This window comes from Montipora capricornis, chromosome 10 (genome assembly GCF_036669925.1).
Source record: "Montipora capricornis isolate CH-2021 chromosome 10, ASM3666992v2, whole genome shotgun sequence".
Taxonomy (NCBI): Eukaryota; Metazoa; Cnidaria; class Anthozoa; order Scleractinia; family Acroporidae; genus Montipora; species Montipora capricornis.
This window is the reverse complement of record NC_090892.1, coordinates 52172223-52182827: the sequence shown is the minus strand read 5'-3', so window position 1 is coordinate 52182827 and position 10605 is coordinate 52172223. Positions and strand designations below refer to the sequence as shown.

The window sequence follows — 10605 nt, the reverse complement described above, 5'->3', positions numbered from 1 at the left end:
TGTTCAAACTCTGTCATAATAATGTTGGCCAGTACTAGACCTACAGAGACTCATGCTCACCCCATCAGTTTGTTCGAATAATTTGTTGTTACATGAGAACACAGTTTCACTACAGGTATCAAGAATTAGCTTACAAAGCGTAGATTTCTTGAGCTTTGTATCAATCAGCTTTTTGCTAAAGATTCTCTCTAAAATAGTATTGTTGGAGAGTAATATTTGTGAAAAGCAATTCCATATCGAGGGAGACAAACTTGTAGCCTTGAATAAATAGATTTAGAGGTATTGATTTGATTCAATTCACTACATCAAAAGTATCCTTTAAAGTGAATTCGTTCTGAGTACGTGGCTGCAAAAGTTCGCTTATATATTTACCAACAAAGTAGTGCATAATGCCTGTGGTGTCAATTATAAGGCGCAACTTTGATAAGCAGTCAAACAGTTTGTGGATCTTAGGAAGGCCATGAACACGGGCAGGTCTAACATTCCATGGGTGAATTTTCTTGTACGTGTGTTTGTCCAGTTAGCCACATTTAACGAGGGAGCGGAGATGTCACTGAACAGCAGTAACGCAGCGATTGGATCAGTATTCATGGTTTTAAACTTTCTACGATCAGAGAAGACTGTTCATTGATTTCACATAGTTGTCTTTGGGAATCAGGACTACACCTTCTCCTTTATCTGGTTTTGAAATAACAGTGGTGATTTGTAGCTTCTTAATGATCTTAATGTGCACACTACTCTGTTGGTAAATATATAAGCAAACTCTTGCAGCCACTCACCCAGAACGAATTCACTTTAAAGGATACTTTTGACGCAGCCAATCGAATCAAATCAATACCTCTAGAGCTGTTTATTTAAGACTACAAATTTGTTTCCCTCGATGTGAAATCGCTTTTCACAAATGTTCCTCTCCAACAGATTCTCAATACTATTTTGGAGAGAATCTTTTATTAGCAAAAAGCTCATTGACACAAAGCTCAAGAAATCTACGCTTCGTAAGCTAATTCTTGATACCTGTACTTATTTTGGAGAGAATCTTTAACAAGAAGTTGATCGACACAACGCTCAAGAAATCTACACTTCATAAGCTAATTCTTGATACCTGTACTAAAACTGTGTTCTCATGTAACAACAAATTATTCGAACAAACTGATGGGGTCAGCATGGTACCGACTAACATTAATTGATTATTATGACAAATTTTGAACAGATAATCGTCAAACCTCTCATTGACCATAAATTGATAACATTCTACTGTAGAAATATTGACGACATGCGAATTAAACCTGATACAATCAATGTAATCTTAGACTACTTTCATAAGTTTAACAAGAACGTCACTTTACTTATGACTTGTTTGAAAACACCACCCCGCACTTTCTGGATATTAACATCTCACCCAATGGCATTGGAATCTACCGTAAAGACACCTTCTCCGGTCAATACACCAACTTTAACAGTTTTGTTCCTTGGCGTCACAAAATTTCTTGGATCAGAGCACTAGTCGACCACATCCATAGAATCTGCTCACCCAATAAGGTTAAATTAGAACTAAAATATCCAAAAAAGATCACCTTATGGAAAAGCTTTCTCTCGCATATTGCTCATACACTTATTCGCCACTTCTCCTCCAACACCTTCAACAAGAAACACACAACAACCAACAACTCTAAAGACAAAGAAGAACCCGTCACCATTTGACTTTCTATTCCCTATATTGGCAAGAAAACATCACAACTGCTACATTCCTTTAAACGAAAGCTGCACAGACACCTAAAAAAAACCTAACATCCAGTTCAGAATCCACAAGAAAACTACAAAATTGCTCTTCTACACTAACAACAAAAAAGTGCCACTTTAAAACAAATCACACGTTATCTACAAAATAATTCATTTATCCCAGTTGCCAATCATTATACATTGGCAAAACTGACAGAACCCTTCTTACCCAAAGACGTGAACACGCTGTTACTGATAAAGAGAGTGCAATTTATAAACATCTACGTACATGCAAACATTTAACCTTTATCCATAATTTATTCAATTTACGGGATATTTTAAATAACATCACCACACCAACTATTTCTGGCAACAATGGAATAGAAAAGTATCAGTATGCTCCCTTCCTAACAGGGCTGAAGAGATGCCACAGGCAGCAATTTCCTGCTCATATTTTATTAAGAAAAACTATTAAAGACATTACAATAAACTCATAGGGAAAACATAAGATACAAAATAAAGCAGGGGGAAAGATCAAATTGCTGAACAGAAAAAAACAGAAAGACTTGAGGTTTGGAAATGTTAAACCAAGAAGGCTCACATGGTAGGATGAATGTAAGAATCAAATAAGGTAGTCATGTGATAGAAAGTAACACTCTCCTCTGAAACGCTGCCCAGAATTTGCTTACCTGCATTATTGAATATACAAAGTTGTATCCATGACTAGGCTCGATGTCCACCGCTCACTCGAGTTCGGGTATCCTCCCCGAGAAGAGACCTAGCCGCAGTCAAAGGTCTTGAAAATGTCATGGAAAGAATCACGTCGCTGTATCATGTGGTATTAGAAAAATTGGAATCTTCACTTCTTTCTGATAACGTATTCAAACACCCTGATCAGAAGTAGGAATTCCTGGAGAAGAAAACGTGCAATTCCAACTGTAGAAAAATCAATAAAAAGAATATAACCAAAGAATTAACTGCCTGCTAGACTGCATTTTCTCATGTTTCTAATTCTGTACATAAAAACTTAGAGAATACAATAATTGAAGAATTTGCCAATAAATATATAGAAAAAAGCATCTGCAACTGGCTGTAAATTCAACAGCACATAATATTCATGGACAAGGTTGTTAATCAACATAAAATTTGTGTCTGTGAGGGACTTTACCACTGAATGGAAACATCAAGATTGACTTATGTGATCATATCATCACATCATATATCTTTCTTTACCCTCAGATTTTAGGGTAGCTTGCTGTAGCTAACATCTCCGTGCATTTATCCTCCCAATCATAATACACCACAGAAGAACTAGAGAGTCTAACCATTTGCAAATGTAATTACAAAGGCAGCACTTTCTCCTCAGATATTTAAAGACCCTAAGTGTTGGTCCGGCCGGAGTTGAACTCACGACCTCCCGCGTGACAGCCCGCTGCTCAACCAACTGAGCCACCAGTACATGGTCGCACACCAAACAATGATGTTTGAGCAAAATTTCAGCAAGCCCCTAATTTTTCCTGAATTAGCAACTTTACTTCTTTATATCTCTGCTTCTGAACAATGAATTTTTTTTCATTAATTTGAAACATTTGTCTTTCAAAAAAAATTGTGTAAAAAAAATTTTTTTTTTCCAGCTGACAACACAGGAACAGCAAATGCCTGCAGTAAGTCAACATTTTTATTATTTTTCCACAACCATAATGTGTAATGTACCAAAACTCCCTTAGTTCCCTATAGCATATCAGAGTGTGCTTCTTACAGTATCTTTTTTAATTAATATGACTAGTCTTCTTTTAAATATGATGATAATTTACTTCAAATTACCACATAGTAATATGTTGCTCCTTCAAATGATTTCACAAGTATCACAAGTAAAAGTATCTTCCCCAATAGTACATGAAGACTTGTTCTGACTCTTTACCTTTTTCAGCATTTTCTTCTATTGTGAGTTAACCTTTTGCACAACAATGATGTCCATCTATAAAACATCATTACCATCAGTCTTTTAATATCATTGCCTTATCCTTACCTTTAAATTATAATCTAAAAGATGTCTTACATATTGATCAATAGCAATAGCATTAGCCAATTAGTCAACTAAAAGAATCCTCAAGCAATTTTACATCATTATAGTTTTTGCACTAAATCCAATAACTAAACATTAGCTGCAATATCCAATTATAAAATGTAACAGACAGATACTGGTAAGCTAAAATTATTATTACTTACATAATAACAAATTATTCCTTTTTCTCCATCTAGCAACACAATATACTAAAAAAAGGAAAAGAGGTAATAAAATAAATAATATTTGTTACATGTGTACAGATACCCTACATTATTGCTTTATTTTTCTTTAGAAACAAATATACATACTTATTGCCGCTCGATCCAGTTTTTACTACTCGTTTATTACTTTTTCTTTGTTCATCAGTCAAAGTACAATCCACTTCATACTCCATGAATCTTTTCTCTGCTTCCACCAAACCATCATGACAAAGCATTGCAATCAAATACTTTTTGATCTCATACTTTTTCATTACACACCAATAATAGATCGTTTTCACGTGACGTCATCATTTTCTAAAATCCAAAACTAAAGAGCCACGAAAGTTTTTATCCTCATCAGGCATAAGAGGCGGTAAATTTGTATCCATTTGCAATTTTAAAGCTCAATAGCGTGCTTTGTTTGGAAACCAGAGCATTTTGAATTTCTGAGTTTAGCGGTGCGTGACACGAGGCGACGATCGAGTTTATTGAGAAATATATATTTATCTCATGGTTTTGAGCCTTTTTAGAATTTAAAGCATTAGGAAAAGTGCTTAGGTAAATAGCTGTCTGTTCAGTACAGATGATCACTCGCCTAGATAGCCAAAGTAAGTAACAGATGTTGACATTACTTTCCGGCCGCCATATTGGTGCACCACAGAAGTGCACCAACATGGCGTTTTCATACTGGGCTCTGTAAATTTCTGCGAAACATTTCGACGAATATCTGAAGTATGGGAAAACGTAGAGACCTAACACTCGGAGAAGTGTCTTCTTTATTTATCTCCTACAACATCACGAATTCTTGACTTTTTCCACTGGATGGTTTTCGATTTATTTTTTATTGCGTGACAGTGAAAACGATCTATAATTATCATTGCAACAACAAATTCATGGACCCCTAAAGCATCTACAACATCAAAAAATGTTATAATGGCACAAACATAGAAGCAAAACTCAACACAATTCTACAATGAAGTTAAGAAACACAATTTTTTACAGAAATACAGCAATCTTTCACAAAACACAATAATCTTTCTGGAATATAAAAGCAAACTAAAACAATAACATTTCAAAGTACATGTAGTGGTAACTAACCCTAACACTAGAACTAAACATGGGTAGTCCTTTTGTTCCCCGTCTCAGCTTCAGATACTTTCCATGCCTCTCCAACCACCTCAGCCTTTCCTGCTTGTATCCAATAAACCTCAATGGTAGTTTTCTGTCATGACTAGAACTGCTCCTCCTGCCAACGCCCTAACTGTCACTTCCAGCACATCTCCAACACGGTGGTTGTGGGGACAACCACCCTGGTGCTCAGTGTCCCAAAGAAACCCAACTGTAACATACCTCTGCCTCCATTGCCTGCACCATCCACACCTATCAACATTCCCTGCTTGACCTACAAGAATGAAATAACTCAATAAAGCCTTTCCAATTCTATTTACATGTCCATATGCTGGCTTTTGGCTAATTTCTAAATTCAGCAATTCAAATAACATTGGAAATATGACTAGTGGCAATCATTGTACTGTGTGGGGTTGTGACAACAATCAAAGGTACCCAGAGAAGCAAAAGATTCTTCCTCACATTCAAATATTAAGATTTTACCCACCCAAAAATAAGAATGATGTTTTGTCACAATCTACAGCTATGAATCATGGCAAATTCAAAGTTTCAATGAGTACAAAAGTCTATTGAAATAAATGTGTATGACGTTACACAACCTCTAAATGTCCTACAACAACTTTGTACAAAAGACAGTATAATTGTGGAAGCATTAAAACCTCAAAGACCCTCTCCAAAAATTAGATCTATAGAGAACTAGTATGAAAATGACACTTTTGTATTGGTTGAAGTCATAGTGAAGCTTGACAAATTTGCTTAAATCCAGTGACTTTAATACATATAATTCTACATGTACATAATAATTTCACAGAAGAAAAGATTTGTTTATATGTAACAACTGGGGAATATCAGATATGAATTCCCAGTGTTATCTAAATCTATCGAAACAGAAACGACTATATTTTATGGAAAAGGAGCAATAAAACAGCTGCCTCAAGGCACAAAGAGATTGAAACTGTTTGCTTGAGCAGAATTATCAGACTATACATTTATGTGACTGGACTCTCAGAGTTTTTAGAAAATAATAGTGGCTTCAAAACCCTTGGATTTTTGTCATTTTATAAACAAGAACTGAACCTTTGGATTTCCTCATGTTTTCCATCACTTACTTCATCCCTCCAAAGAGCAATAACTGTGTAAAAAGAATTTCCATCTCCTCTGACAACAGCTTCTCTCCTTTGAGGAAGTATATTTCCAAAAGCCATAATTCGTTTACACAAGACGTACCTAATAAGAAAACAGGCTAGACACACGGAACTACAACTAAAAAGGCTTCATTGGGTTATTTCCTCCAGATTTGTAGATTATTTTGTAATATGTCGAAACCATAACAAAATGTCAATTTCAAAATAAACCTTAGGGATCCTCATGCAAGCAAGATTACTTCAAGTGAATTTTACAGTGTATGTCATATTTCATGGTTACTCAAACAAAAACTTATACTTGCCTTGTATCAAAATTGCCCCAATCAATTTCTGATAAATTTGTGTCGAAAAGAGTGTTGATCTCTATCCAAAATAGTTTTTTCAATGTCAAAATAACTTTCTGCCATACATTTTCTTATATCGACTTGCAATGTTTGCCCCCTCACAATCTCAAAACCCTTTGCATATAAACAGAAATCCAATTACTGGCAACTCATTCATTGCCTGAACAACTTATCACTCACATTTTTAAATATTCAATTATCTTTTCCAGCCAAAAGACACCAAGCAGACACTATCATTGGTAAATATTACTGCATGAACTTATTTCATCACCAATAAACACACTTGTTAAATACATATACTTATATGTAATGACACTAAAGGAATCAACTGTCCAGAGCACAGGCAAACAACTCTAAGGATAAAAAAGCGTGTGACATCACGCTATTTTCAGACAGTTGTAACAGCTTATTCAACTTGTCAATACAAATGTTCCATAAAAACTTCAAATTGCAATGTTTCTTTTCTAGAACTCATTTTATCGACAGCCAGATAAATAAAGTTCACTCACCTACTATTTTCTGTCTTGTCCTGAGTGATTTGACATGTTTTTGACATGCTTCAATTTCCTTTTCAGATCACACCCGTTGCCACATACAACATAAATAGACAAGGTGTCCAACTTCTAAGACCGCTCACAGCCAAATGCCTCAAGAATTTAACCAAATTTCTCCCCTTCCAAAGGTCACTCGCCTCCCAACCTTGAGCACATAGAAAGTCAATAATTTTACTAGCATCGTATCAAAAATTATCAAATTTACACAGCTCTATAACCTCAAAACCCTGCTCAATTTTCAACCTTTGCTCACATTTTTGTTATAGCCAGATCATGTAGACAGAGTTCATCAATCATTGGAATTTGATCAAATCAAACTAACCAATCAAAAAGTGCAGATTTATAATTTTGTCCCTCTTGGAGAAAATTTGTGCTTTTTGATTGGTTAATTTGATTTGATCAAATTCTGTCCACATCATCTGGTTATAACAAAAACCTCAGCAAAGATTGAAAATTGAGCACAACTTTGAGATTGCATAACTGTGTAAATTTCATGATTTTTGGCACGATACTAGTAAAATTATCAACTTTCTATGCTCCCAAGATTGGGAGGCAAGCAACCTTTACAAGTAGGACAAATTCAGCTAAATTCTGAAGTCGCTCAGCTGTGAGCAGTCTTGGAAGTTGCACGCCTTGTCTATTTATATTAGGCTGATTTAGCAACAGAATGGGAACATCAGTGGCGACGTCGCGCGCAGCAAAACTACCAATGACAATTTAGAATATAGAAGAAGCGTGGGGTCTATTCTATTCTGAATTCTCATTGGTGTTTTTCCTGCGCGCGCCACCGCCACTGACATCCTCGTTCTGTTGCTAAATCAGTCTATTGTATGTGACGACGTATATCATCTAAAGAGGAAATCAAAATGTCCCAAAAATTCATCAATCACTAAGGATAACACAGAAAATAGTAGGTGAGCAAATTTCATTTATCTGGCTGTCCATAAAATGAGTTTTCAAAAAGAAACACCACAACTTGACGATTTTATGGAACATTTTCCTCGATTCGTTAAATCGACCGTTACAACTCTTTTAAAATAACACGACGTCACACGCTCTCGTATCCCTTAGGGCCGATTTATGCGACAAGCTCACAACAGGCCTACGACATAACTTACCATTGTCGCAGCATTTTAAAACATCTTTTAAAATGCTACGACATTTGCCTGTAACCAAAGGTCAACATTTTGTGCTAACCCCCTTTCAAAAACAAGGTAGACAAGACCCGTCGTCTTCTTTCTCCCGTACAAGTATACCCAATGTCTCTTTCCGCCACTGTGCTTCACATTAATTCAACCATCCCCAATCCATCACATTCCTCCTACCAAAATATTTCCAAAACAATAATACGCTGTTATAGCCAAATTATATCAATGTCAAAGATCCCAAAACAAACACCTTTTTTCTTAACTTACGTAAAACTTCTACATTACAATCGTCTCCCTTTCGATTTAAACAAGCCTAAATGTAATAATGTTTCAAAAAAACTATTTTACTCACTAAATGGCATACAAAACCAGAGTACGCCATTCCAAGCTCCCCTTGCTGAACACAAATTTATATGGCTGACTTTGACTGACTTTTAAAGAAATAAAGCAAGAAGTTGAACAAATCCAGCTGGTCACTTCCATATTGAAAAATCGTCTCCATTTCCGTTTACTCTCATTTTTATTCTTGCCAAAATCCAATCTTCAAAACAACTCCCAAAACTCCGCGATAAGTTGAACCAAAACCACACATTCTCGTCGAGCTGTCGCCCAATAGCCCCCACATATCACTCATACGTCACTGACGTCACTCCCACGTGCCTGTGCCACGAAAACAACCAAACTGGTTTATTATTGTTATTGCGCATACGTTCTGCACATCTCGAGATACTCGGATTTCCTGATGCTTACTAATACAAGGATATTTTTGCGTGGTTTAAAAGTATCGGGAAAAGTAGATCTTAGTAAATACTCTTCATATCCTAAAAGAAAACTGGGGGTAACCATGCATTTTTTAGAGATAATGAAGCTTCAATTTGAGAAACAACGCCACACATTACTTTGTATTTTAAAGCTTTTTACAAATATTATTCATAAACTAGGAATACCTGCCGGTAGAGTGCCAACGAGTAAACACTGGCACAGTTGTGTACCGAGGGAAAATTAAGAAGTAACCAGAGGATAGACCATTTTTAAAATTGAATCCTTGTTTAAAAAAGCAGTTCAATCTTTGGCTTTTAAAATGTCTAGAAGGATTCAACTTGTGGGTTAGATTACAAGTGAAATATGTAAGCTCGGAACCCTGAAATTTTGCAAAAAGAACACTATCCAAATTCATTTGCTAAGTTCCCTTAAGCTTGACAAATAGTGGCTACCTGGTAAACAGAGCTTAGACTTTTTTTCACTTTTGTAAACACTAATGGATAATCAGCACAAACTAACAGCGACACATCGTGTGACCCATGACTCGTATGATTTCGAGCACACTAGCTCGATTGGAAAGAGGCTTTATATTCCCTCTGATTTATGTTTATACTTAGTGAATATATTTGAATATATTTACGTATTTTTCCTTAATTATGGCACGATGGCCGATTTTGTCAAGACAATTGACAAGATAGTTGTTTGGCACGCTCGCCGTGACTGTCAAATTTGTAATTTGAACACACCAACTCGATAAAAAAGAGGCGCCCTCTGATTGAGTTTATAGTGATTCTGTCCAAGTGGTTTTGCTTTTCTGTTTCTTAAATGGCACGCTGGCCGACCTTGTCAACGCAATTGACTGTTTTGGCAAGCTAGCCGACACTGTGGCACCACCGCTCGCCATTTTCGAGCTGATCTCGATGCCTCGCTGGGCGATGTTTTCAGCCTGCTAGCTGCTAGATTTGTAACACTCTGGTTCCCAAAAACACTAAACTAAAGTACGTACAAAAAGACTACGCTCACGAGTGTATAATATCAATATTTCCACTCACCTTTTCCTGCCTGCTTCACACCTTCACAAGCCAACAAGAGTACGCCAGAATACGCCAGAAAATGATCGACCATGTGGTCATCTTGTCACCGATCATGATGTGATTGGTTTAGATTAAAAGATCCCGCAATCCCATTGGCTAACTCGAAAACAATCACCGATGATGTCACTCTTACATTACCTTATATTACCAAGAGAAAATGAGGGGACAGAGAGGGAGGCTCAAGGCGTTGGCCGGGATATGTTATGTCACGAAAGTTATTTTTAGACGAGCGGAATTCTTTGTTCTAGAGAAAGTCTGTCTTCCGAGACGTCCGCATGCAGTCTTGCTTCGCTCTCAGGTTCTTCTGATGGCGCACGTGGAAGGCTGATGAATATATATTTTCTTTCAAACATCGGACCGAGGTTGGCCTGCATGCGGACGTCTCGGAAGACTTCCGCTCGTCTAAAAATAACTTACGTGGACATGACATATCCCAAGAGCTG

At 36.6% G+C, this 10605-nt stretch overlaps 1 protein-coding gene across 6 annotated transcripts in view; it reads right to left on the bottom strand.

The window, feature by feature from the left end:
* LOC138019841 (uncharacterized) overlaps nucleotides 1–10267 on the bottom strand; it is a 20313-nt gene extending 10046 nt beyond the window's left edge. Inside the window, exons 1-7 of one of the 6 annotated variants that reach the window (XR_011126241.1) lie at nucleotides 10121–10263; nucleotides 8356–8479; nucleotides 6225–6342; nucleotides 5086–5389; nucleotides 3949–3993; nucleotides 3641–3697; nucleotides 2409–2655 (exon numbers count right to left, since the gene is read on the bottom strand). Coding sequence is in view for 4 of the 6 variants with exons in the window: in XM_068866771.1 (XP_068722872.1) it covers nucleotides 5252–5389; nucleotides 6225–6342; nucleotides 7114–7160 (303 nt within the window). In the remaining 2 variants the exon portion in view is untranslated. Of the gene's footprint in view, nucleotides 1–2408; nucleotides 2656–3640; nucleotides 3698–3948; nucleotides 3994–5085; nucleotides 5390–6224; nucleotides 6343–7113; nucleotides 7249–8276; nucleotides 8480–10116 lie in introns of those variants that run through there. The other 5 variants (XM_068866774.1, XM_068866775.1, XR_011126242.1 and 2 more) reach the window with 5 other exon arrangements.
* Nucleotides 10268–10605: the final 338 nt, after the last annotated feature.